This window comes from Chaetodon auriga, chromosome 18, assembly GCF_051107435.1.
Source record: "Chaetodon auriga isolate fChaAug3 chromosome 18, fChaAug3.hap1, whole genome shotgun sequence".
NCBI classification, from domain to species: Eukaryota; Metazoa; Chordata; class Actinopteri; order Chaetodontiformes; family Chaetodontidae; genus Chaetodon; species Chaetodon auriga.
The window spans coordinates 22,038,277-22,065,768 of record NC_135091.1 but is presented as its reverse complement, the minus strand read 5'-3'; the positions used below and the strand labels follow the sequence as shown (position 1 = coordinate 22,065,768).

General features: G+C 41.0%; 1 protein-coding gene across 2 annotated transcripts; it reads left to right on the top strand.

The window, feature by feature from the left end:
- On the top strand, window positions 1-24,198 carry cep85l (centrosomal protein 85L). 2 transcript variants are annotated; one of them, XM_076756112.1, is made up of 14 exons: window positions 273-391; window positions 521-585; window positions 3,351-3,515; window positions 8,117-8,982; window positions 10,787-10,872; window positions 11,372-11,489; window positions 11,594-11,746; window positions 12,066-12,218; window positions 15,945-16,099; window positions 17,172-17,289; window positions 17,379-17,429; window positions 18,336-18,443; window positions 21,653-21,833; window positions 22,441-24,198. In XM_076756112.1, exons 2-14 carry the CDS (start codon window positions 537-539, stop codon window positions 22,605-22,607), a joined length of 2,370 nt encoding a protein of 789 aa, XP_076612227.1. In that variant the 5' UTR covers window positions 273-391; window positions 521-536; the 3' UTR covers window positions 22,608-24,198. The 2 variants fall into 2 exon arrangements, with proteins under 2 accessions (XP_076612228.1, XP_076612227.1); XM_076756113.1 differs by having other exon boundaries at window positions 1-585; window positions 15,948-16,099.
- The last annotated feature ends 3,294 nt before the right edge of the window (window positions 24,199-27,492 follow it).

Genomic DNA, 27,492 nt, shown 5'->3' with positions numbered 1-27,492 from the left:
GTCCCCGCCCCATTCCGCGTGCCGCAGCAGGGGCCTATTGGTTTGAGTCCTGGAGGTTTCCTCTGGAGGAACTTCATTCGCACAAAGCCTGTACCGTAATTGCAGGAGTATACGCCGTCTACTCCTGCAACAATCTCATAGAGCCTCGTTTATTTCGCAATGGGAAGCAACTCCCACTGCTCCAACGACGTTAACAGTCCATCTGTGGATCATCTTGCGTGGGTGATGCTGTGCCGTGCTGGCAGTCCGGCGGCTGAGCTGCGGAGGAGGAGTTTGTTACGATCACTTCCACCCAGAGGACGTTCGACCCAGGACGTGCAGCTTTAATTTATAGGAAGGATACCGTTACCGGACAGAGAATGTTTTTCAGACCGAAGGCTTTCCACGCAGAGTTTGCGATTTTCTCTACTAAAATGTCATGAACATGTAACATGAAACAACACGCGTGTTTACAGACTTTGGCCTTGTTTTTTTCTCTTTTGTCCTCTGATCGGATTGCTATTCCTGCTGTTACATAAAGTCCGCAATCATAGAGAATGTGGTACAGAAGTGACTTTGAGGATGGATACGAATCCAATAAAGCAGGTGAGACGCTCCGATTAAATTAACGGTGTGGGAATAGAAGAGGGCAAAGATGCGAGTAACATCCCGTGATTGTGTTGTTAAAGGCCAGGAGCAGCTACAGCACCGCAGCTAGCACAGACGATCAACGAGGACATGATGCTTGTGTGATACTGTGCTACAAGTCTACATTAATACGATAGATAGACGATAGACAGATCATCGTCAGATTGTTGATACGACGTATGATACGACGTATCAACAATCTGACGACATGAGGAAGAAGTGTAGTTCATGAGCTGTTTCCCTTGTTCTGAGGTGTTATGCAGCACGTTTGTCACGATGCAGTTAAACTGAACAGAGCAGATGAAACAATTGAAATGACCGCAGATAAGAAACGGATTTATTAACGAGTTAATGATCAGCCAGGGCTGTGGTGTGGTTGAAATCAATAGAAAATAGTGTTTCTGATTATTTTAATAAACATATAGCACAGTACAGCAAATGTATGTAAAACCAGAAAATAATCAAATTGATATATAATGTAAATAGTTATTACACTGTTATTTTCCACTGCCGTGTATCATTCATTTGGAGGACAGAATTTTGTGAAGTGATTCACGGTGGAATAATGTACTACATTGTAACGGATTACTGTAATCACGTTTGATTTTCAGATATACACCAGTTAGTGCTCAGCTGAATACTGCATCAGAAAATGCCAACATGATTCATTTTATGACTCACTGAATGAAGACATGTGAAATTCTACAGAGGAAAATAACTTACATCCATGCCTCTTTTTTCAATAAGAACGTTTGAGGACGACTCCTCCTCTTGGGTGAGGTGAGACTTTCCCCAGCTCAGAATATTTAAGACAGCAAGATAAGATGAGCTAAGATACAGCTTTATTAATCCCCTGTAGGTGAACTTAGGGTGTTACAGGCGGCAGCAATAGTAACAGGAATATTACAAGTACAATTAGTCATTTGGCAGACGCTTTTATCCAAAGCAACGTACATATGAATTCACACATCGATGGCACAGCATCAGGGACAGTTTGGGGGTTCAGTGTCTTGCCCAAGGATACTTTGGCATGTGCACTGGGCCAGGGATTGATTCTCTCTCTCTGCAATTCTCTCAGTCTGTCAGTGCAGGACACAGATTTTGCCATCTTGTTTCCCTCTTGATCCCTGGTTTCCAGTCACAGACACAAAAAGGCTTCTGTTGTTTGGAAGTGATGCTCACACAGTACTGAACATGTAATATAAGTGTTAAGAAATATGGTGGTAGCCCTCTGATTGATATTGATATTGATCAATATGGAGAAAATTATTGCCATCATATTTTTGCTGCATCTCTCAGCCCTACTTTAACTGCAGACTTGCGTGTCTTGAGTTGATAATATTTAAAAGCAGCAGGCTGAGTGGTCAAAGGAATGACTGTATGACAGTGGATAAACATATTTCATTTCCTATAATTTCTACCCAAGAAAAGCCTGCTGTTATTTTTGTTTTGAATGTTTTTGTATCACGCAACATGTCAGATAAAAGAAGTTGTAGCAGTTTGCGGAGGTACAGTAAAAGCCTGTTGTCTGCAGATCTTCATCAAACATCCCACTGTAGCTCTTTCTGCTTGTACTCTTCCTCCCTGCAGTATTAGTAGGCTTGTTTTTAACGTCATGACTTCTATACAGCTGAGGGCGAACATGAAACAGTAAAGTAAAGCAGATATCTGAAAGTACAAACAGGGACACAGGAGAGAAAGCAAACAGTTTGAAGCCACAAAAGCACTGAGAGCTGAACGCTCAGAGACTTTCCAAAACGTCTTTCTGGGCCTCCTGGCCTGGATTGCCCTCGCCTCCATTGAGAGGTCTGTGGTTCCTTCTCTCATTCACAGCTACATACATTTGTGAATCACGATTCTCAATCGACTGTGGCCACTATCAAGACCAAGGCCCAGAACGGACTAAGAGCAGCCCTGCTCCCAATGCTGTGCCGTCGGTGTGTGTTTGTGTGTGTGTGTGTGTGTGTGTGTGTGTGTGTGTGTGTTGTAAAGCACTTTGAATGGTCAGTAGACTAGAGAAGCGAGTCCTTAATTAATGTCATCCTACCCACCTATGTTGTTCTGTGCTGATTTATACCTCCTCTTGCATAATAAATCCATTTTGACTGAGAATACCCTGCATTCATAGTTTTGTGTTAAAGAGCCTGTTGGTTTTTATGACATCTGTAGGAGCCATGAATGGATGTAGTATAAATAGATAATTTTGTTATGGTTTGTGTATTTGCTATTTGGGTTATTTTTGATTGTTTATTTGTTATTTAATGATTATGGTGATCGTGAGAGGTCGCATGGATGTTGGCGGTGATATGTGGAAAGTTAGATAAGCACCTTTAGCTGTGTGGCGGCTAGAGGGGGAGAGAGAGAGAGAGAGAGAGGGTGAGTGGGTCGCCGTATTTTTTGTTGAACGGTCTTTCGATCTCCGTGAATTATTTTGAGTATATTTTCAGCATGTTATTCTGAGTGTATTGTTTTCTTTTATAAAAGTTGTAAACGTATCTTTGATCTCAGTGAATCTTTCTTTTAGATGCGTATCATACAACCACAGAGCAAGGTCCTACCTCAGCCTCTCAGCAACTTTTACTTCTTTGTTTCCAGTAGGCTAGGCCTAGTTGCTACAACATTGTTTCCAGTGTTGCATGACACTAGACTACTATAAACTGTTTCTTGCTATCTGTGACTATTACTTGGCCCACCTGAAAAACGCGTCTTTGTTTTTTTTTAAGGCTCCAATATTGGTGGATCTCCAGGATGGGTCCCTGGCCAAGAATCTGCTTGGCATAGCAACCCTACTGGCTCTGGCAACAGTATCTGTAGTGGACGCCGACACAGCACAGTGTCTGACAGTGGTGACACTGGCATTGGCACTTACTGCTCTGACAGTGTGGAAGGTAGGGTATCCTGTCTATTTGCATTGTATGCCTCTTTCAGAAAGGTTCAACCAGCAAGTTTTATCACTTAAAGATGAGAGTGTAGTGGCATCAACTGTCAAAAGTGGTGCAGTGTTGGGAGTTGTTTTTGGCATGTGTTTTACAGTTCATCATTCAACAATCCCAATCAACACAACACCTCAAGTAAACTTATTTGAACTGAAAACACTACAGTGCAGCTTCACCACATTCAACCCAGCAAAAAAACAAACTGAAAGCTTTTGCTGAACAGTGATGGAGAGTCAGTACCCATGACATACGAAGCTTATGCATCACATGCTCAAGAAAAACCCAAGACATAAATTGCACAGTGAACTCTGCATTTTGCTGTGTATGTACTTGAGGTAGAGAGTGGGTGAGTGGATGTGTGAAATTAATGATGCCCACAAGCTGTTTAATGTTTCATGTTCGCCCACACCTGTAACAGTATAGCCATATGTGTGTGGTTAACAAATATAGTATTGCTACCACCACACTGTTAGTTTGACAAGAACTCCCATTTTGCCTTATTCCATGAAATAACCTGTTGCATTTATTTTTTTTACCAGCTTAGTTTCTTGTATCAAGTCCTGCTAAAATTTGCACTGCATAATCTCCTTTTTCTTGTTACTTGAAATTACTTGCTTACTTGCGTGGGGGTTTTATGGTGAGAGATTCTGCCAGATGTACATTTCTCTTCTTAAAGTCCTGTACTGTTCAACAGTTCACAGACTGCATATCAATGTGACCCCCAGGTGAGACTGGTGTTTAGTATTTTGACCTTTTATGGGGTGCCCCACACTCAGAGGTGCTTCAGAGGAATGCAGAATTATAATGGTTTGTGTAATTGTCTGATTTCTGTCACTGGTTATAAAAAACTTTTTCTTTTTTATTCACAATTAGATTAATCATGTGCACACCTACAAACAAGATTTTGGACATCAAACTTTTTCGACATTGATTTGCGCAAAATTTTATCCTAAATTTTGTCTCCAATACTAGTAGCAGAAATCAATAGACTGGAATATTTTAGCTTTTCTGTAACTTACCCCCCTAAATAGATTTTCTCTGTTAGAGTTTGTGATATTTTAACACCTTATTCAAAGCCAGAATCCCCTCATGTCTGTCAAATGCTAAAAGTTCCATAACCAGCCATTTTTATTATATAGATTTTTATGTTGTGTTGTACAAACCATTTGTCATTTGTTTTGTCATTTTGTTGGTGGAGTGAATAATTGACAGATGTAAATGAGTCATTGTCCAAACTGCGTGGCTTTGATTATTTTCAGGTTTGATTTTTGGACGCATGAAAAAGTTGACTCACCCTCATAGCTGGTTCTGTAACGCCATGTTCTGGCATACTAAAGATTGGAGTGATACAAACCTTCCCTTAGGCCTCTCTTAAACCATGTTTGCAGTAAGTTTAAAGTCGATCTGAGTTAATCCCCATGTGACATGTTTGGTTTTACTTCCTGCCTGTGTCTCTCTCCCATCCTTGTGATTGTGGATTAGTTTCACCTGTCTCCCATTAGTCTTCACTTTCTTGTGTGTTTAGTCTGTGTGTTTTCTCTTTTTCACCTGACAGATTGTCTGTATCTGTCCCCTCATCCTGTGTTTTTCCAGGGTCTCTGTGTTTCTTCCTGTGTTCCAGCTTTACTCCTAGTTAACCTTAGTAACCTTCTCTTTGTTGTCACCCTGTCTGCTTCTGTCCTGCAGTTTTTGTTGCTGCCTGCTTTCTGTCTCTGGAATTAGCTTTTGTGTTATTAAAACCTTACTTTGTGCTATGTCAGCCTGCCTGCCCGAGTGTCCTGCTTTTGGGTCCTGTTGAACTACATATACTTAAAAGAAACAAGTGCATGATGTTGAGTTTCCTGTGCCTTTTAAAAGAATATATAATAATTTTTAATAAAGGGAGGTTTTGTGGTTTTGGAAAATCTGGGTGAATCTCCAGCTGCACCCTAAGAAAAGCCACTATGTCAGTGCAGAGCTGATCTGAGTGTTGGACAGTGGACTCCCCCTTCAGCAGTCTAGAAATCACTTAATGCACCTTCAGGCAGTTGCATTCTTGTCATGTTTCTTGTTCTTCAGTAAACTGAGTTTCTGCATTTAGAATAAAATGAAAATCATTCCCACTTTGCTAGTTTTATGGGGACTAACAAAATCATTGATTTTGATACTAAACAGTAATGTAAGTTATTCAATTCAGTTTGATTCATTTTATTTATGTAGTACCAAATCACAACAGAACTTGTCTCAGGACACCTTCCATATAGAGCTGGTACAGACCATACTCTTTATCCACAGAGACCCAACAATCATTCATGAGCAAGCACTTGGTGACAGTGGCAAGGAAAAAACTTCCTTTTAACAGGCAGAAACCTCAGGCAGGACCAGGCTCTGGGTGGGCAGCCATCTGCCTCGACCAGTTGGGTTAAAGAGAGCGAGAGAGAGAGAGAGAGAGAGAGAGAGAGAGAGAGAGAGAGAGGGACAGAGACAGAAATGCAATCACAGTAACAGTGACAGCTCTAGTAATAGACTCTAAACCATATGTAGTATGTATAGCATAGCATATGCATACATGATATATGTATGTGATATATGTATGTATAAGTAAAAGATAGTATATGTACCTAACACAGCACTATGGACTAATAGTAGCAGCAGTAGATGTCAGGCAGGGCCATGGCAGGAAACGTAGCTATAATCCACAATCCAGGTTCAGCTACTATCCATGGGAACCTGCGAGATGACAAAGCACAAAGACTCCAGGGAAGAAGCTAAGTTAGTAACACGCCTTGTTAGGACATGAAAGCGTGCAGGTAGAGAGGGAGAGAAAGATAGAGGAGCTCTGTATTATTGGAAGTCCCCTGACTCTAATCTTATAGCAGTATAAGGGCTGGTCTAAGGCAAGTCTGATCCAGTCTTAATGATAAGATTTATCAAAAGGGAAAGCTTTAAGCCTACTCTTAAATATAGAGACAGTGTCTGCCTCCCAGACAAAGACTGGAACTGCATTTTGGAAACGCAGCATTCTAGTGGAGTAATAAAGTACTCTCGCTCTTTAAGATAAGATGGTGCCGGACCGAGGATTTTAAATTCCATTCTGGATTTTACAGGGACCCAGTGCAGAGTGGCTAATATAGGAGAAATAGTACGTGTTTTTGTCACAACACGTGCTGCAGCGTTCTGGATCAGCTGGAGAGTATTTAGCAACAAAATTGGGCAGCCTGATATTAAGGAATTGCAATAATCCAGCCCAAAAGTAGCAAATGCACGGACTAGTTTTTATGTATCATTTTGAGGCAGGATGTGCCTGATTTTTGCAGTGTTACATAGGTGGAAAAAAGGCAGTCCTTGAAATTTGTTTTACATGGTAGTGAAAGGACATTTTCTGATCAAAAATAACTCCCTTTTTCTTTACAGTGGTGCTGGGCTGAGGCCAGCGCAATGCCATCCATAATTTCTATATCAACATATGGTGAATTTCTAGGGTGTTTAGGACCTAAATACTACAACAATTTTGTCCAAATTTAGCAACAAAAAATTGCAGGTCATCCAGGTCTTTCTGTCCATAAGACAGACTTGGAATTTAGTTAACTGATTGGTTTCCTCTGACTTCACTGATAGATATAACTGGGTATCATCTGCATAGCAATGAAAATTTATTGAGTGCTTCCTGATAATGTTCCCTAAAGGAAGCATATATAAGGTGAATAGAACTGGTCCAAGCACAGAACCCTGCAGAACTCCATGACTGGCTTTAGCGAGCACAAAAGGTGACACAAAGGTGTCATCATTAATGTGTACAAATTGACATCAATCTGAAAAGTAGGATTTGAACCAGCCCTTAGTGCCAATGAAGTATTCCAGTCTCTACAGTAGGATACCATGCTAAATGGTGTTGAATGCAGCACAAAGATCTAACACGACTAGAACAGAGACAAGTCATTTGTCTGATGCAATTAGAAGGTCATTTGTAACTTTAACCAGTGCTGTCTCTGTGCTATGATGCCCTCTAAATCCCCAAATAAACTCTAAATCCTCAAACAAACTATTGTTGTGTAGAAAGTCACACAACTGATTAGCAACTGCTTTCTCAAGAATTCTAGAGAGAAACGGGAGGTTAAATGTACTGTAGTTCGAAAGTTGTCTAAAACACCTGGATCAAGAGAAGGCTTTTTAAGAAGAGGTTTTATTACAGCTACTTTAAAGGACTGCAGTATGCAGCTTGTTGATAAAGACAGGTTGATCATGTCTGATAAAGAAGAGCCAATTAAGGGTAAAACTTCTTTAAGTAGCTTCGTCGGGATGGGGTCTAAAATACAGGTTGACAATTTTTGTGAAGAAATTAGATTGAAATTAGTTGTTAAAGGTTGACAGGGTATATATGCCGGTGTTGTTGTTGCTGTTGTTGATGATGATGATGATGATGATTCTGCATTTCGTTGTGTTGCACTCTCACGATGACAATAAAGTTGAATGCAATCTAATCTAATGATGATGGTGTGTGACATGATTTCTTTCAAATTAACATTCTTTAACAGTACATTAACAGTCTCTTTTGCCTGTATGTCTTCCTACAGATGACTCCAATTCCAGTACCACACCTTTGTCTTTCCAGCAGCTGACCCAGCCCCACTTGGGCCAGGATGATGATGGCATCCCCATTGTCCATGTCATGTCATCCCCATCTTCCTCACCCCACACCAGTTTTAGAATGCCAGCCTCACCCAGCAGTACAAGCCGCTGGAGCAGGTCTTGCCAGCTGCTTACACCAGCCATGTCTCCCCTGGGTGCACCAAGTTGTCTAGATATGAAGGACCATCAGCCCATCAGGAGGTGGTCCTCTCTCACCAAGTTATCATCTGGTGCTGATAAGAGCTCCACAAGGACATCAGGCAGTCAATACAACCCAGGTTCACAAGGCTCGCTGGACAGAGGTCTGCTATGTGGGTACAGAAAGGAACCCCTTGGTTCAAACATGGACCTTTATCTACCATTATCTTCCTCCATGGTCTGCCACAGCTTGCTGCAGCGTTCACCAGGTGCTGGCCCCTGCTACCGGTACAACCACAGCAGTAGAACCACTGGTTTGGAAACAGACCTGTCCCTTTCCTCAACTCTGTCTTCACCAGTAAAACACAACAGTTTGGAAATGAAATACAGTGCTTTAACAGAAACTAAACTGGCTCAGGGAGGTGGACAGGTTCATAGCCTCAGTTTACCCAAACAAGCAGACTCACCACTGGTTCATCAAACTGATAGAGGCTCCCCAATTCAGACTGCAGTTCGCACCCAGATGTGGCTCACTGAGCAGATGGAATACATGCCGAAAGTAGAGCATGGAGGTAAACTTGGTCAGATCACCACTGGAACTGGAACAGAGACCTGTGGCACACAGATGTCGCCATGGCAACAGGGACACCAACAGGAACCAGGACTTAACCAGGTGAGAGGAGTATTATAGTAATGAAATGAGGAAGTAGAGGAAGGAGTAGGAAAAGAGAGAAAGATAGGAAAAAGAACAAAGGGATGGAGTAGTGATCAAAGGTTGGACAGTAAGAATGGGGTAAAGGGCAGATGGAGGAATAAGGTATTTCCTCAAATATCCATTTTTAACATGCACAGTTCACTAGACTTTAATATGACTGAATAATGACTGAGTGCCATATTAAGTGTCCTTTGGAGTCTTTTTGCTAATTAAAAAAGTGAATTTACCGTTAAGGTTATCTTAAGTGTAGATGTATCCAATCTCATTACCATCCTTGAACAACCAGCATTGACAATGCTCCATCCATACAATTGATTCACATGAGAATTGCAGTTCTTATATTCTATTATTCTAAATCTATTACAAATGTCAAAAATCTGTTTTTGTAATAACACAAGTTAACTTTTTGTTGATGGAAGAAAAAGACAGAGTGCAGCGATTATACACTACATTGTAATTATTTGGAGTTCAACAAAGTCATGCGTATGTTTTTCACATAGAAAAGCTGCATATTCTCACACACTTTTGTCTGTTTGTCAGACAGTGACCTTCATCAAGACTATGTACCTTAAATGCCAGTTATGTTTTGTATTGCATTTCCATGAAGTAAGGACTGATAAGATAAAACTTTATTAATCTCATGTTGGGGAAATTGAATTGTTACAGCCAGCAAAGAATAAAATGATAGACATAGAAAGATCAAAAAGACAATAAAAAAGGATAAAGAATAAAAAATGTAAATCAACTATATATATTTACATTATACACAAGCCTATAAGAATACTGTTGCCATGAAAATTACCATTGCGATATTGAATTACACATGAGAAAAATACAGTTGCCATATTGAATTGCACATGAGTCCTATATGGATAATAAATACAGTGTTTGCATTATTTCACAGTAGAAAAAGATGTACAACACAGTAACAAAAAATGGTCATATTTTAGCATAAATAACAGTAGTGTAAACCAGTAGGTTTGTGATGTTGTACTGGGAAACATCAACACAGTGCTATGTTAAATAATGCTACAGTTCAATAGTCTGACAGCCATGGTGTGCAGAGGGCAGTCCCGGACAGAGCCAGCTGTCCTGACCAGTTTGTTCAGTCTTTTTCTGTCCCTCTCAGAGCTCCCACAGCCCCAGCAGACTGCTGTGTTGAAAATTGCAGAGTTAAAAAATGTTTTTAACGAGATACTGCAAAGGACCTCAGTCTTCTTAGCAGATGGAGATGACTTAAGTCCTTCTTGTACAGCACATCTGTGTTGTTTGTCCAGTCCAGCTTGCTGTTGATGTGAACACCCAGGTATTTGTACTCTTGTAATCTCAGTGTCCAAACCCTGTGAAGGGTCATGCACACAGTGAACTGGATTTAGAGTCTAAAAAAGATTCTCACTTCTAGTCCACCCTGTGTGCAGACTGCTAGTTGTAATGACATGTAGAAATGATCACACCTTACCTCACAAATTGTGTGTGTGATTTGTATGATTCAAACACATAATTTGTTTGTTTTGTGATACGAAAAGACCCCATGGAAGTGGTTTTAAAAAGTTTTGTAGAGCAAAGTGCAAAAACACTGACTACATAGAATTTTAATATTACTTTAATGTTATACAATAATCATTATTGAATTAGTGATCATTAGCATGACTACTATGAATTATGAAAATCAGAAGATTATGTTACTGATGCCATTACATCACGTCTTGATGTATTTGTGCACTGTATGTGTTCAATTATCTGTGTTTTTGCTTGTTTCCAGATGCTGATGGGGACCTCGCTTCCTCTCAACACTCTGGTTAAGGTTAAAGAGGGGCTGCTTCGACAGAGAGAACTAGAGATAGATAGGTACTACAGGACACACTCACAGACACTTTTAGCTTCCCTGACACTTCCTCCAACAGTAGTCTTTGTCACGTAATTCTGTGCAGACCAAAGTGTCTCCTTTTTAGTTGCATGTCCACCCCATTAATAGTGTATATTATTCATGGAAGGTTAAAAAACAGATATCTCTTATCTGGTTATTACACTTCCATAGTGCAACTACATCCCACAGAGTTGAATCAACACTTTTCTAAACCAATTTTAACAAAGACTGGAAATTATAACCTAAACGAAGGTAGGATTTATTGCAGGACTGTTATGTTGGGCTGTACAAGTTTTAGCTGCTGTAGCTAATAAAGTTGCAACTGAGTGTATTATGCAGGTAACAAATATGTAAATAGATATCATTTCACAATAATTAGGAAAAACTAACCTATTGTTGAGCTTCATAAAATTTTGTGTCTAAACGACTGCATATTTGCAGATGTCAATATTTCTAAGCAGGAGGGAATCTGTGTTTCAGACAAAAGCAGCAGATTTTGCAGCTCCATACCCGGATCAGAGAGAATGAGCTCAGAGCACAGCAGGTCCTGCAGAGCCAGAGAGGATGGTTTGACACCCCCCACATTCTAAAAACCAAGGTGACACATTCCTGTGATGAATGAGGATCCAAATTCATAATTTGATAATCATGTTAAATATTTTCATAATAAAAGTCACAGCACAACTTCTGATTGTCCAAAAGGAGTTGACGATGAGAACACCGAGCAAACAGCCATCTGATGAAGAACTTGGTAGGAAGCTAGCAGTGGCTGAACTGGAAGTACTTCATCTGAATGAGTTCTTCAAGCAAGTCACACAGAAATATACAGATGACATCAGAAAACTAGAGGAAAAGGTACAGCAAATTACAGACAGAATTCAAAGTTATTAATACAAAGAAAGTGGAAGAAAAATAGTGACAGTTGAATCTGATCCTACAAATGACCAGAGGAGCAAAAGTATAGGCCACTTGTATCATTTGAATGACAATGGATCGGCTTTCTTTCATTCATTGCTTTTAAATGATTTTGTGTACACAACATAACAACCGATGTGAACAAATTCATTGTGTTTTATTTTATAATATTTGAATGTGCTTGTAATATACTGAAAAAAGGTAATTACATTCAGCATTGTTATATGAAATGGGTGCATTAATTGTTTTTTGTCAACAGATAAAGACAAGGGATCGCTACATCACTAGTCTGAAAAAGAAGTGTCAGAGAGAGAGCGAACAGAACCAGGAAAAACAGCAACGCATAGAGACACTAGAGAAATACCTTTCTGACCTGCCAACGCTGGACGAGGTCCAGGCCCAGTCCCAGCAGGTACACATATACGAAACACAGACATACATAGATGGTAACTATGTTGTCTGCCAGTACAGCCAAAGAGGTGTTTTATAACAAAGGTTTAGAAAAGCAGCACTTACTGTGGCTTGAGTGAGTTGCTTTTCTATAGAAACAGGGATATTCAACCATTCATACTGTGATGCCATGATGCTAATGTTACTCTACAGGACAACATGACAAGGTTTGTTTGAGGTTCACAGGTTTGATCAAATGACAGTAAGAATTTGTCACCTGTAAATCTTCATCTAACAGCTCACTGTGGCTTGTTCCTTCGTCATCCGGTCCTCTTTGTAGCAGAAGTAATCTGCTGACCAAATTGTCCAGAATATGTCCACATGACGTGTAGACCGAATTTACATGTAAAAGACCACTAACAAAACACTGCAAAGTGCTCAAACCGACAAATTCACTATAGCGCATGAAATAGTAATGAGGCTCATAACATGGTGGGACAAGAACATAGAAGTTAAAGTAAACCACAGAGATTAAGTTAGAAGATGCAAAAGTACTGAGACCTGAACTCTAGATCAGTTTTTGCAAGAAATGGCTGTGGTAGAGGGAGGAGGTGGTCACAGATTGGCCCTGGTCAGCCCTGCTACAGAGCAGGACCACAACAACACGGCTCTGTGAAGTATCCCCTGCTGTGAGGCTGAAGAAAAAACATGGGATTCTGACTGCTGAGTGCAGCCGAGGTGGGCTGTAGCTGGATTAAGCAGTTTCATGAAACAAATTTTCATTAATTTTCTTTCATTTGTCATGAATTGGGTAATGAAACAAAGTACTTGAAAAGATTCTCAAACCATTACTTTCCTTTAAGATCACAGTTAATGTAAATTATTTCAAGTGTCAGAGGTCTGAGGGTATTTATGCATATGTTTGGAAAGGTTCCAGTAGTTCAGAGGTATTGGTGGATGATTGGAGTATTCCAATCTTGTGTCACTTCCTGACACTGTCAGCCCTGTCACTTTTTGTTGCTATCTCTGTGTCATCCTGACAAAGCACCAAGGAAGGACTAAACACAGCAGTTTTTAAATGTTGAACCTCTCAGCTTTAGGTCTGCTTTTCTGGATCCACTTTCTGAAAACAAGCCCAATTCATATAAAGTGAATTCTCAAACGCAGTGCTGAAACAGCTGCAACACATGATGTAACTGTCAGGCGATTCTTCTTTTCTCCAGCCTGTTTACTGTAACTTGTTAAAAATGCCTCATCAACACCTCATCAAGTTGGTCAAATCCAACTCTCCATGCATATGGTATTAAGATGGTGAGAGATGTGTATGGCAGTAACGAAGTCCTCTGAGAACCTTTGTCAAGAACATACAGTGTTAATCATGTGGAGATACATCCAAATTCATAGTCTTTTAGCACATACATTTAAGGTGATTTACTTGAAGACCGTCAATATCAGACACACAGTGCCTAGACTTAGTCATGAGTTATTATTTTCTTTTAGTAAACAAGTCTATGAAATCAGCTGTTTTCAATTTAAGTTTTGCAATTAAATTTTATTTGTATAGAGCCAAATCACACAGAAGTTGTCTCAGGACACTGTCCATGTAGAGCTGGTACAGGCCTAGCTCTTTTATCTACATAGACCCAACAATTCCCTCATGAGCAAGCACTTGGTGACAGTGATGAGGAAAAACTTCCATGGTCCATGGCAAGCCTAAGCCAGCCCTAACTATAAGATTTATCAAAAGGAAAGTGTCTGTCTCCCAGACAAAGACTGGAAGATGGTTCCACAGGAGAGGAGCTTGATAGCTAAATGCTCTGGCTCCTGTTCTGCTTTTGGAGACTTTAGGAACCACAAGTAAGCCTGCATTCTGGGAATGCAGTGTTCTAGTGGGGTGATAAGCTACTATGAGCTCTTTAAGATTAGATGGTGCCTGACCATTTATGGCTTTGTAAGTAAGGAGGAGGATTTTAAATTCTATTCTAAACTTTACAGGGAGTCAGTGCAGAGTGGCTAATATCGGCGAAATATGATCTCTCTTCCTCGTTTTTGTCAGAACACGTGCTGAAGCATTCTGGAGCAACTGGAGAATATTCAGCAGCGAATTTGGGCAGCGTGATAGTAAGGAATTGCATTAATCCAAATTGGAAGTTACAAATGCATGGACAAGTTGCGTCTGATTTTTGCAATGTTACGTAGGTGAAAAAAGGCAGTTCTTGAAATTTGTTTTACATGGGTGGTGCTCAGGTCAGTGCAATGCCATCCATAACTGCTATGTCATCAGAAAGTGAGTTTCTAAGGTGTTTAGGGCCTAGTACTATAACTTCAGTTTTGTCCGAGTTCAGCATCAGAAAATTGCAGGTCATCAGGGTCTTTATGTCCTGAAGAGACGCTTGTAGTCTAGTTAACTGACTGGTTTCTTCTGGCTTCATTGATAAATATAGCTGGGTATCATCTGCACAGCAATGAATATTTATTGAGTGCTTCCTGATAATGTTCCTTCCCTAAAGGAAGAAACAAAGGTTGATTTCAAGAAAAAATCATAAACAACAAGTCAGTAAGTCCTATAGTGATCAGTGTGTGTGGGTGGGTGAGTGTGTGTGTTCAGGTGGCCGTTCAGTTTAGTTCCTTCACTCCTGATGGAGGTGTGTGTGAGGTTGTTTGGGATTGTTTGGTATGAAGAGTCCAGTTCAGTTCAGTTCATAAGGGTGTGTGTGTGTGTGTGTGTGTGTGTGTGTATATGGGTGAATGAATGCAGTAGAGTCCAAGGGGGGAGAGTTTGGGGGTGAGTACGTGGAGAATTTAGAGAGGGAGAGAGAGAGCAGGTGAATAGGCAGCCAGGTGGAGAAGCCTGGAGAATGAGGGAGAGGAAGGGACTTGTCTGAGGGAGTGTGGCATTTGACCCGGCTGGAGTGTGGTTTTGCTGATTCCAAACTGGCCTAAGGGTGTCGGCCTGTTCCAGGGAGCTCAATCCTCCTCTCCTTTAACCGATCCTTTATCGTGCCACCTCCAGATCACTCAGATTGTTTAGTTTTGGATCCCAGTTCCGGTTTCTTTTCCTTCCTTTCCTTGTCTCACTTCTCAAACTGATTCTCCTTCAGCCTCCTTTGTTCTCCTTTGGTCGAACTTCCCTCTCAGGTGTCTCTAATTTGTAAACTCTCCTCCCCCTCTTTGTGTGTGATGTCACTTCCTATTCTGTGTCCTGCCCTGCTACAGGTCTAGAATACAGGTTGATGATTTTGATGACAAAATTATTGAAATTAGTTGGTGAAGGTCGACAGGTGAAAAACTGCGACAGGTTTAATAACAGTTTCTACGGTTTCTGTGTTTGAAGACAAAACAGTACCTGTTGATGGCAGGAGGTGATGCATTCCGTCTCTAGTAGTAAGAATTTTATCATTAAAGAAGCTCATGAAGTCTTTACTGTTCAGAGCTAAAGGAATAATTTTAAAGTCACTTTGGGAAAAAAAAACAGCCAACTGCCTGTGAACATATATTTCTTTATCTTATGGTCATGTTGAATTCATTGGTTGTTCTCTATCTTTTGTACTGGGCCACTACTACTACTATTGTTTAAAATGTAAAAAACAATATGGATATATATTGTTTGTAATGCTTGCCTTGTTAATAGTCTTGCACATTGAAATGTACAAATCAATTATGTATGTCACACGTTGTTACTTTGAACAATTTAAACAAAACACTGATAATTCTAGTGACCACTGTGTGTACGATTGTGTGTACTCAGCAGGAGGAGGTACAGCAGAAAGCCAAGGATCTGGAGAAAACATTGAGTCTGTTACAGAAGAGCCTAGAGGAAGGATATACCCTGCTGAAGGAGAAAAACATCAAGATCGAGATGCAGGCCAGGAGAGAGAAGGAGTTGATTGCATCTGTACACAGGTACATAATCAGCTAATGCCGCACATGATGAATAGCTGCTGTTAGCTTGTTTTAAGGTGTATTCAAAGCAAATCTGCACCTTGTGTTATTAACACTAATTTGACTGCTGGAGCGCTGCTCAAACAGCCAATGTATAACCAGATATTTCCTTTGGATAGTTAGCAAAGTACACACCAGCCATGTTTATGTGTGCACCTCAGCTCTTGTGTGATAGCTTTGACTCTGACTGATCTCAAAACTTGCAGGAACTTCAGTTCTTTGTTACTTATCTGTGGTTTCTCTCCTTTTCATCATATTTCTGTACATTTATGAAGTTATGAAGTCCTTGAAATAAGAAAAGTCCACACACAAGGTCATCACCAGAGTGCGTGGCTGGTGTCTTTACATTAATTAATTAAACATGTATGCATGCAGTTGAGCTGCCTTGAATTGAGTCTGTTGCATGTGGACAGGAAGAGCCAGGGCCCAGTTGCAGTCGAATACAAAAACGTTTATTGAACAGAAAAATCACCTTAACATGGAAAAACTCCTTCAAAGTAAAACCAACTAAAAAATCACCGTAGCGGGAAAAGTGACAAAGGAAACGACAAAACACAAAATACCACGACGGCAAAAAACTCACTCGAGCAGGAGAAGAACTCAAAGTGTCAAGGAGCAAACTCACTAGAGAACAATTCAGAAAACAATGAGCACTAAGGGCGTGCTGAGAGAGGCAGGAGATCGTCTTGGAGAGCGTGGCTCGTATGGCTAGAGCATAGAAAATAGTCTGGCACAGGAATCAATCTGGAGGTGGCTTAAGAAGCCGGCTGATTGCTGATGACGAGCAGGTGTCAGGTGAGGCTCGGTCCTGAGGAGATCGGCCCCCCGCCTCTCTCTCACGCACTGCCTGCTGACAGAGAGGGAGGAAAGAAAACAATATCAGAGGGAGAACACAAAAACTGTACCATGACAGAGTCTGAACAAACTCTTTCTACATTAGATGACGAAACGGCTGCTTGCTCTGTGTAAGTACATGTCTGTGTGTCGCTCTGTCTCTTTATTATTTAATGCAATTTATCTTATTGCATTGAAGTCTGCAGAAGAAGGTGCAGCAGTGTTTGGATGATGGGGTGAGGTTGCCAATGCAGGACCTGAAGCAGCTTGAGGTGGAAAACACTGAACTTCTGGAGCAGCAAGACCACAGCAGCAGGGTAGCATCCTAAACATACAAATGCACTAAAGCATCCACATATACACAAAGTCAAAAAGCCATTAACATGTTACCTTTATTCCCCACCAGCTGATTGAACGTCAAAAAGAACAGATTGAGAGACTGACATCACAGCTAAAGGTAGGGTATTAAGCATATGCACACACTCAGAGGTTCTCAACCTTGGAGTCATGTTATTGAAAACAGAATTGTGCCAGAAAGTGCCTTACTCAAATTCACCTGACAACCAACTTGAAGGTGTGTCATCCAAAAGTAGATTTACTGTACTTACTGTACTGTATCACACCACTGGTCAACTACCTTGTAAATTTACATCAGTGGTTTTCACACTTCTTGTACCACATGGAGGTAATTTTTGGTCATAATTAAAATTTAAATTGAAAAAGCAGATTTCAAATGTAAAATGATAATTAGAAAATGTAAAGTGACATTGAAAAAAAAGTGAAATTTAACTGTACAGTCTGTTCATCTTTACTGGTTAAGATAAGATTGGAGATGATTATCAAAGATGGATTATCATGCAGTTATGGGTTGTATTAAAGCACTGTACCACTTTATAACTGATGTATCTTGAAAGGTCCTTCTGTCCAAAATACTGTTTTTAAATAACCAACAAGAAACAGACAAAGTATGAGAATAGCTGGTGAAAGAAAGTCACTTGGACAGTTGGAGTATTATGTTAATTCAGTCAGGAGAGCCATGAATGCAGCAGCTTTTTTTGAGAGCCATACAAATAGCGACTAATTGGAGATTCATGCTGAACTCTGTGGCCCCTCATCAACTGTGACAAAATATCCAAGACAATTTCTTGTCGTCTTCAGTGACAGATTTTCATTTAATTCATTGTAACGCATCATCCAGCCACATTGTGCTTGGCTTTATTTAAGAATTAAATATGTGTCACTAAGTAAATAACCTCTTTAACTGAAATGGAGAAAATAAACATCCCTGACCTCACACATCTGCTGTATATTCTTCCTCTAAAGAATATTTCTGGCTTACCTGTCACATTCTGTGCTTTGTTAGGCCACCAGTTCAAAACTGCAAAAGACAAGAGGCCTTCCTCATCAACAACAGTCTTATCTGCTGGAAAAGGAGGAAAGCTTAGCCACCCTATGCAGAGCCTTCCCACAGGTATCAATGTTGATAGTTTCAGTGTCTTTCACTCTTTTCTGTATGTCTTGCTGCAGAACACATTATGAGATAGGGATTGATATGCTGACTTTAGACTTTAGACTGCTTCTTCATTGATCCCAATCTGGGAAATGTTTTGTTGCAGTAGCAATGAACAAAAAGCATACAGACGACCATAGAGTATATACAAGAATTTAAAAAAGTAAATAAAAAAGTGATAAAAAATATATATATACAGCAAAAGCAGCAATGAATACAACATAAAACTAAATCTAAATGTAAATATACTGTAAATATAAATAAATATAAATAAATGTTGTGCAGTGTTGCAATAGTGCAGATAAAATGTAAAGTGTTGGGGTTGTGAGGTTGGTGGATTAACTTTTTAAGTTGCTATTGTACAGTGTGATGGCTTGTGGCAGGAATGATTTCCTGAAGCAGCCTTTGTGACAGCGGAGCTGGAGCAGTCTATTGGAGAAGGGGCTCCACTGTCTGTCCACCAGGTGGTGAAGAGGATGTTCAGGGTTTTCCATAATGAATAACAGTCTGTCCAGTGTCCTCCTCTCCACCACCTCCTTAACAGTGTCTAGTTTGCAGAAAGTAACGGAGCCGGCCTTCCTGATCAGTTTGTTCAGTCTATTGGCGTCGCCGGCTCCGATGCTGTTCCCCGAGCACACTGCAGCAAAGAAGAGTGCACTGGCAACAACAGACTGGTAGAAGATTTCCAACATCTTGCTGCATACGTTGAATGATCTGAGCCTCCTCAGGAAATAGAGTCTGCTTATCCCCTTCTTGTAAACAGCGTTGATGTTAGTTTTCCAGTTCAGTCTGTTGTCAAGGTGCACTCCGAGGTATTTGTAATCCGGAATCCAGAATACACAGTAGTTGTGTGGTCGTCCTGTTCCTTTTGAAATCGATAACCATCTCCTCGGTCTTGGCCACTTTAAGTAGCAGGTGATTTCTACCAGACCATTCCACAAAATCATCCACCACTGCTCTCCTCCTCTCGTCCGTCCTTTATACACCCCACCACCGTTGAGTCATCCAAAAACTTCTGTAGGTGGCACGATGAAGAGTTGTACTGAAAGTCTGAGGTGTACAAGGTGAAGAGAAAAGGAGACAGGAGAGTCCCCTGTGGTGCTCGTGTACTGCTTTCCACAGTCTCAGACAGAACATTGCCCAGTCGGACAAACTGTGGTCTGTCTGTCAGGAAATCAGTAATCCAGGAGATTGTGGGCACATCGACTCCCATCACTCGCAGCTTCTCACCCAGGAGCAGTGGCTGGATGGTATTAAATGCACTGGAGAAATCAAAGAAAGTGATCCTCACAGTGCCGCCGCTACAATCGAGGTGGGCGTGAGCACGCTGCAGCAGGTGTATGATGGCGTTGTCCACACCCAGATGGGGTTGGTAGGCAAACTGTAGAGGATCCAGTGATGATTTCATCTGTGGTCGGAGGTGGGCCAGGACCAGCCTCTCCAGCACCTTCATCATGAGCAACGTAGGGGTGACGGGTCATAGTCGTTGGGGCCAGATGGAGATTTCTTCTTTGGAACAGGAACCATGCAGGACATCTTCCACAGCACTGGGACTCTCTGCAGGCTCAGGCTCAGGTTGAAGAGGTGGCCCAGGATCATGGACAGCTGGCTGGCACAAGTCCTCAATACTCTGGAAGCAGCTTTGCCCAGGTGCAGCTTCTCCAGCTGTCTTCTTACCTGGCCCGTAGTCAGGTAGGGGATGGTGCTAGTGGAGGGGATGCTGTGGAGGATGGTGGGGGTTGAGGGTTGGAGGGAGAAAGCTTAGGTAGATGGGGGTTGTGGATAGAGGGGAGGTGTGCAGGGGCAGGGGCATGTAGGGCCACTCTTGGCTGTGAGCTAAATCTGTTGGAAAAGCAGTTTAGCTCATTGGCCTTCTCAAAGCTGCCGGCTGCTGGTCTCTCTTTTGCCTTGAGCACCGTGATCTCCTTCATTCCTGTCCACACATCCTTCACTCTGTTCTGCTGGAGTTTGGCCTCCAGCTTCCTCCTGTAGGCATCTCTGTTCTGCCTCAGCTTCTCCATCAGCTCATGTTGCACACTCCTCAATTCTTTTTTGTCCTCTGACCTGAAAGCTTGTTTCTTCTTGTTCAGGAGACTTTTCAATTCTCTGGTCCAGGGGTTGTTGTTGGGAAAGCAGCGTACAGTCCGGGATTACACCACTTCTCATTCACAAACAGCGCAATCCCTCCTCCCTCCTTTTTACCGCTCTGAGCCACGTCTCTGTCCGCCCACACACAGCTGAAACCGTGTACCTGAACGCTCTGGTCCGGGACGTCCGGATGCAACCACGACTCTGTGAAAGTCGTTAGGCTGCACTGTCAGTATTCCCAGTCCTGACCAGCGCGACGAGCTTGTCCGTCTAATTTGTTAAGGACCTCATGTTCCCCGTGATGATCATCGGAATGGATGGTCTGTATCTCCGTGCCTTCACCCTCCATTTGGCTCTGGCTCTCCCCGACGTCGTCTCTTCAGCTCATCAGAGATTGCAATCCTCTCTCCGGGCAGCAGCGTGGGTTTACAAAGCGCGATCAGATGCTCGTGTGTGTAGACAATGCCCCCACCCCCGTCTGTACGGCCCTCCGTTACAATGAGTGTAAAAAGTAACAGAAAGGCCACCAAAAAAGTTGTAAAACTGCACACGAACATTGCGACACAGTTACTAAAAACGTAGTTAAGAAAGAGAAGTAAAAGAAATGGAAAAAACACACTAAATTAACAAGAACAAATGAAAACGATGGAGCTACTGCAACAGGCTGCCACCATATTGCCATTCAAAAAATCTCTTTATGTTTGGGTTGTGCCGCCATAAAGTCATTTATAAAGCTCTTAAATTTCCTGTCCAGGCATTGATTAAACCCCTAAAAACTCTTGTCTCTTCATCAAAGTTACAATTTACAAGTTTTTTCCATGAAATCCCTTCATGCCTTACATTGGCTTAGATGTAGCTCCATACCTTTGCCTTTATGTAGTTTGCACAGATCTAAGTAGTCCCCACTTCCATCTCCACACACCCCTCCACCACTCGGCTGCACCTAACTCTGCTCATCGGACACACAAACCTCATTAGCAGCTTAGCTATCGGACAAACTGCTTTGAGTAATGTTTGCTGTAGTTTGCTGTTTGCCAAGTCACTGCAAACTAAAATATGTGCCTTTGTTTCCCTCTGAGAAGCAGCGGCAGGTGGATGAAGGGCTGTTGGTGCATCCTCTATCCCACGTAAAGATACCAGAAGTGGGTCGGCTGCTGAAAGAGATGTCCTTGTGTCTGCTGGACCTCCAGGCTCTCTGTAGCATCCTGGCTCAGAGAGCGCAGGGGAAGGAGCCCAACCTGTCTCTGCTTCTGGGCATGAAATGTATGTGGATAACACACACTTACACACATTACAGTCTTTATGCAACACTTACATCTTAAAGTTACATCTCATCGTTTTGATTAAATTTGTGTTGTGTCCCAAGATGTAAGTTATTGCACATAAAAACAAAATACAATAGATAACCAAACAAAAATAAATACTACATATATTTCACCAGACATCATAAATAGGTAGCTGCAGTGCCATCAATTGACTTGCTCACTTTTACTGTTATCTTTATTATTTGTTGTTATAAATAATAACAGGATTTGTGTCTGTTTGCTCTGAATGACATCAGCCTCTCAAGAAAAGAAATGTATTGTTGCGCCTTACTACAGATATAATCTACATATGTCTTTTTTTTAAAACCGACATTCCGACCCCAGTGCAGCACTGGACAACACACAGTGCTATCAATATTCTCATCTTACTCTTTGAAAGAAAACAAATAACCGCAGGTGTGTGTCAGTAACTAGTAACTTTACCGATGTTTACGTAAGGGGCTTGATTCACCCTTCCTGAATGTGCAGTATGTAGTGATAGCTTGGCTTACTATATATTAACCCTGACCTCCTGCTAACTTTTCTCCTCTGCTGTCTCTGTCCAGCGTTGAGTGTTTCAGTGGAGGAGAGTGACTGCAGAGTGGTGGTGGAAGAAGAACTGAGGTTCAAGCTTCTGGAGGTCAGCCAGCTGAGGAGAGATGTCGATGAGCTGAGGAAAAGCGTCTCAGATCGCTATGCTCAGTATGTGGGTGACAGCTGTGTCTCCCAGTAACATTCAGCACCGGCCAACTCTAAAGGCACTGTTCTAACCCAGTGTGTCCTTTCACTCTTTTTAATACTTCATAGATAACCATATAAAGAATTATAACAGGAATTGAAAGGTCCATAACAGTTCAGGCTTTACCCAGAGAAGTGTTTTGTGTCATTTTCATGCTGTGCTTTGTACATGATTGATGACAGTGTAACATGTAGACTAATCATGGTGTTCAGCCCATCCCCATATGGAGTGATTGGTCTTCACATCTGTTGTGGACTACACCAGAGATCACCCAAAGCGTGCCTATCAGACTTCTAGACAACAGATAACTGTTAGAAATGAATGAAAATGTCTTAATAAGCAATATCAAGTGGCCCTTTGTGCTGTGTCAACTATAGGACTCTTCGGTAATTAATAGCCAGATAAATAATTCAGTAATGACCCTTCAGGTGATACAGAGCTGCTTGTCACACCAAAACAAAAGAGCAGCAATTCAGGAACTGCTCTAAGAGGGTTATTTGAACAGGCAGAAAATGTATTTGGCATGATAGTATCAGTTTGTCACTTAAAATGCTTATTGTTTCCATTTACACTGGGGTAAAGTGAGTCTTGCAGCCAAAGACGCTGAAAGAGCGAACTGAAACAGCACATGCACTTTTTGGTAGATATTGTCTTCTGTGTGTGGTGAGGGCAATCAGGGGAGAATGGAGAAAAGAATGACAGTGCCACCTGCGGGATCGAGGAAGTACTGTCCCAAGAACTTCGAATATAGTTTTGGAAATTGTTAAGACAGGGTTAGACCTGTTACTGACAAGACAGATGTTTCACAATAAACCAACAGTTGTATTGAAATAAATCATTGGCTGCTGCTCCATATACCATACACCGCTAAGCACTATATGATCGGATTAAGGCCCTATAAATATCCAGCTTTGGCTGTTAACTGCTCCCCATTCATAACCACAAACCAATCTCATGAAATTGAGCACTTTTACATTTTCTTTCACTTTGTTTAACTTGATTCCTCCATATAGATTTCTCATCAAACCATAATCCGAAATTTTGTAACCTCAGGGTTTTTGCCCTTGTCATCCACCTCCAATTTTTGAACTTCTAGCACTGTCTAACTCCTGACCCAGAGTCTGTCCTGGGTCCTCCCTTACTAACACTGCACCTGATGCAGTATTCACCTGCACTATGGGAAATATTCTCCACCACATGTGAGACCAGACAGGTTAGAGAATACATGAATTATCAAACATGATCTATCAAACAAACAATCAAACCGTTTTTTTTTTTTGTTTTTTTTTGTCTGCATGATTTAGTGGATTTGTAACTTTTATGTGCTCTAATCCAGCCATGACAACCACAACCAAATGTGTTTTGGTTGTTGTAGTTGGTGTGTTCAGTCCATCTGTGGATGATTTAAAGAGTCACTGGATGGCTTGTTCCTCTGTATAAGAAATTATCCTTTGTTTGACATTCTTAATGATTAATGCTGAAGGTATATGTTTATATGCAGTGATGTTCCTAATGTTTTCTGTCTTTTTTTGTCATATGAAGGTTTGATCTCGTTTCTTCAGATGGTAAATAAAATTATTTTTGTAAAGAAGTGGTATGATTTCTTATGGGCTGGTGTCAGAATGCAGTATATTGTGTGTGCAATGTGAAATAATGTCAGTCAACAGCAAAGCGCTGGCTCCAGAAAGTTTTAAATGCTTTTTTGCTTGCCCACAAATACAGATTACCTGCAGTTCAAGAATGCACAATATTTGACATTCACTGAAGAAAATCAAACATACCAAGAAGTTATTCCACTTTCCCTGCATGAATGTGAAGCAGAAGTAAACCAGGGAAGACCCTGGAGTCCATTTCTCTGGATTTAAAGTAAAATGAAGAGGAAGAGGAAGAAAAACATGTAGTAACTCAAAAGTAATTGCAAGTGATATTCATGTCACAGTAATTTCCCTTTTCCTTCCTATTTTCTTTCTCTTTTTTTGCCACACCCTGCTGGCTCCCTCTTCTTGTTCTCTTGCTTTCTCTTGCTTATTTCATTTTCAGCTTATTTCAGACACTGTTTTTAAAGATGCTAACCCTAACCCTAGAATTTCAAAATGTAGCAAGAAAGTCATCTGAGCGTGCTTGATTAACAGTTGACTGTGACCTTGTCCTGGTTGTTAGAGCTACCAATTGTTGATAACATAGAGTGGGTGTTGCAGGGTCTGAGTAGCTGCATCCAGTGTAAACTGAGGACTTAGATGATGATTTTATCTACAAGGGCATGTCAATGTATAGCCTAACTAAGATGTGTTTTTGATGATTGTAATACAATCAGAATGAGTTTGATTACTGTATACAAAAACTAAAGGAGATGTTAAGATGCAGAAGATAAACAGCAAGCAGCTAAAATATAGCGAAAAAGATACCGTTCGACTCTGTCACAGACTTTCTCTGCATTCAGATGCATATTTTGTACAATTTATATTAACTCTAAATACAGTGCAAAAGCTTGAGCACCCCTGGTCAAAAATTTGGTTATTGTGAATAGTTAAGTAAGTAGAAGATGGACTGATCTCCAAAAGTCATAAAGTTAAAGATGAAACATCCTCTCCAACATTTTAAGTGAGATAAGGGCATTAATTCAGTTTTGCTCAAATTTAGAGAAAATGGGAAAGGAGCACCACACAAAAGTTTGAGCACTCAGATTCTCTTCTTTAGCTTGATAGTGCTATGGCTTGTTCACAGTCATTGTTAGGAAAGGCCAAGTGATACAAATTTCAAAGCTTTATGAATAGTCTGACTCCTCATATGTTGTCCCAACAATCAGCAGCCATGGGCTCCTCTGAGCAGCTGTCTAACTGTTTGAAAATGAAAATAACTGATGCCCACAAAGCAGAGGAAGGCATAGCACAGTATTTTCAGGTAGTTGTTTCCTCAGTTTGTAATGTCAGTTAGAAATGTCAGTTAGCAGGAAAAGCGGACATCAAGTTGAGGTCTGGAAGACCAAGAAAACTTTATAGAAAGGTAACTCAAAACCCCCGTTTGACTACGAAAGGAAGGTTAGCAGACTTTGGAGTGGTGGTGCACTGTTCCACTGTGCAGCAACACCTACACAAATATGACCTTCAAGAGTCATCAGAGGAAAACCTTTCCCATCAATAGAACTTTGTGTCCAAAATGAGCAAAGGTTTATTTGGAGAAAACAGTGCAGAATTTCATGGTCAGAACACCTCTCCAATTGTCATGCACAGGGGTGGATTGATCATGCTTTGGGCTTGTGTTGCAGTCAGGGAACATCTCACTGGTAGAGGGAAGAATGGATTCCATTAAATAGCATCAAATTCTGGAGGCAAACATCAGCTTAAGATAAAAAGAAGGTGGCTTCTACAACAGAATAATGATCATAAGCCTTCCTCAAAATCCACAATGCCAGAGCCATTTTAAATAGAAAAAAACATCAACCCTCCACCTGTTATCACATTCTGATTGACATGTTGCTAAATCCTGATTGGTACACAGACATGAAATCACTATTTTCCAAAGTTTGAATTGATATGCAGATATTGGTGAGAGTGCAGGGTTTCACTGTGCCTAGTACTGATGATTTGTCTGTCAAATCCACAAGCTTTCATATTTGCACAAACAAGCTCTGAAAGCTGACAGCCTCTTTTATCACCAAATTCAACACTAAATTCTTCAGTCTGCTGAGGCTGAAACTTGCTGACTGACTTGTTGGTGATGACTCGTTCACTTCTGATATGCTGGGGTAGTTTGAAGACTTCAGAATTTCTCTGAAGCAGAATTTATTCACAGCCAAACTGATTTAAAATGACACTGCCCACATTGAAAGTGCCCTTTCTTCTTTTCATAAAACACAATAGAATGGTGTGATAAAGACAATACATACTTGTAAGAATTTACAAAGCATAATTGTGGTTGCTTTTCACAATTTAAAAAAGTGAATACAAAACAACAGAACTCACTTGCGAATGGGCAAGTCATGTTCTAACCTCACAAGGAAACACCTGAAGCTTCAGGTTTTTCAGAATAGAAATTTATCTCAATACCAGGCCAAATGAATCTCTGTGGCCCCACCATATCATAGTCATGAAAGACTTATCATCAAATGTACAGACACTCAGAGAAGACGTGATAGGACTATTATCTCATTTACCTCAAGACTACAAACTGTGCTCATACTTATAAGTCAAACTGATTTTTTTTAATCAGATATTTATAATAGAATTTTCATTTAACATCTTCAACATCAATTCTCACTTGCCACTCAGCCAATGTCAGGGGAGACACCCACTCAGAGGCTCAGGGCCAGGGGTGGGGCTTGCGGACAGGCAGTTGCTTGGAGCCTCCGGCCACTAGGGGGGCCCCGGCCACTTATTTACAACAACGATTTCTGATAGACCTGGGCTTTCAGGGACCTCTGTTGGTTCCTGGACCTCACTTTGAGAACCACTAATCTATTTTTTCAGTATTCATCTCAAATGTCCCAGAAATTGTGCATTTACACGTGCAAAAAAAACAAATTTTTTGCAGCATGCATGGGTGGGGTGAGGGCCCCAGGGATTTCCTACTTGGAGCCCCAAGAGACCCTAGCAACACCACTGCTCAGGGCTTAAACACTTTTTCCATATAAGTCCCAAAACCAGGGCTGTATAGCTGCTTTATCATTATAGTTTACATTTCATGACAGAAGAAAGGATAATTTAAATTTCAGTTGGGCTTTAAAGCCTGTATTCGCAAACTAACAACTGAATTCCAATGTTATCTTGATCCTTTTCTCTTTTTTTTTTTTTTTTTTTGGTGAGTTAAACATCTTCTTTTCCCAGGATAATGGGCTTCTCTACTGTATGGTCAATTCCTCTTATCCTTAGAGAAAGAGGGG

Bases quoted from the DNA above. Each gene is read 5' to 3' on its own strand.
- cep85l (XM_076756112.1), top strand. From the start codon at position 537: ATGTGGTACAGAAGTGACTTTGAGGATGGATACGAATCCAATAAAGCA. The intron at 586-3,350 runs GTGAGACGCTCC...TTTTTTTTTAAG, and splicing joins ATACGAATCCAATAAAGCAG to GCTCCAATATTGGTGGATCT. The intron at 17,430-18,335 runs GTAGGGTATTAA...GTGCTTTGTTAG, and splicing joins GACTGACATCACAGCTAAAG to GCCACCAGTTCAAAACTGCA.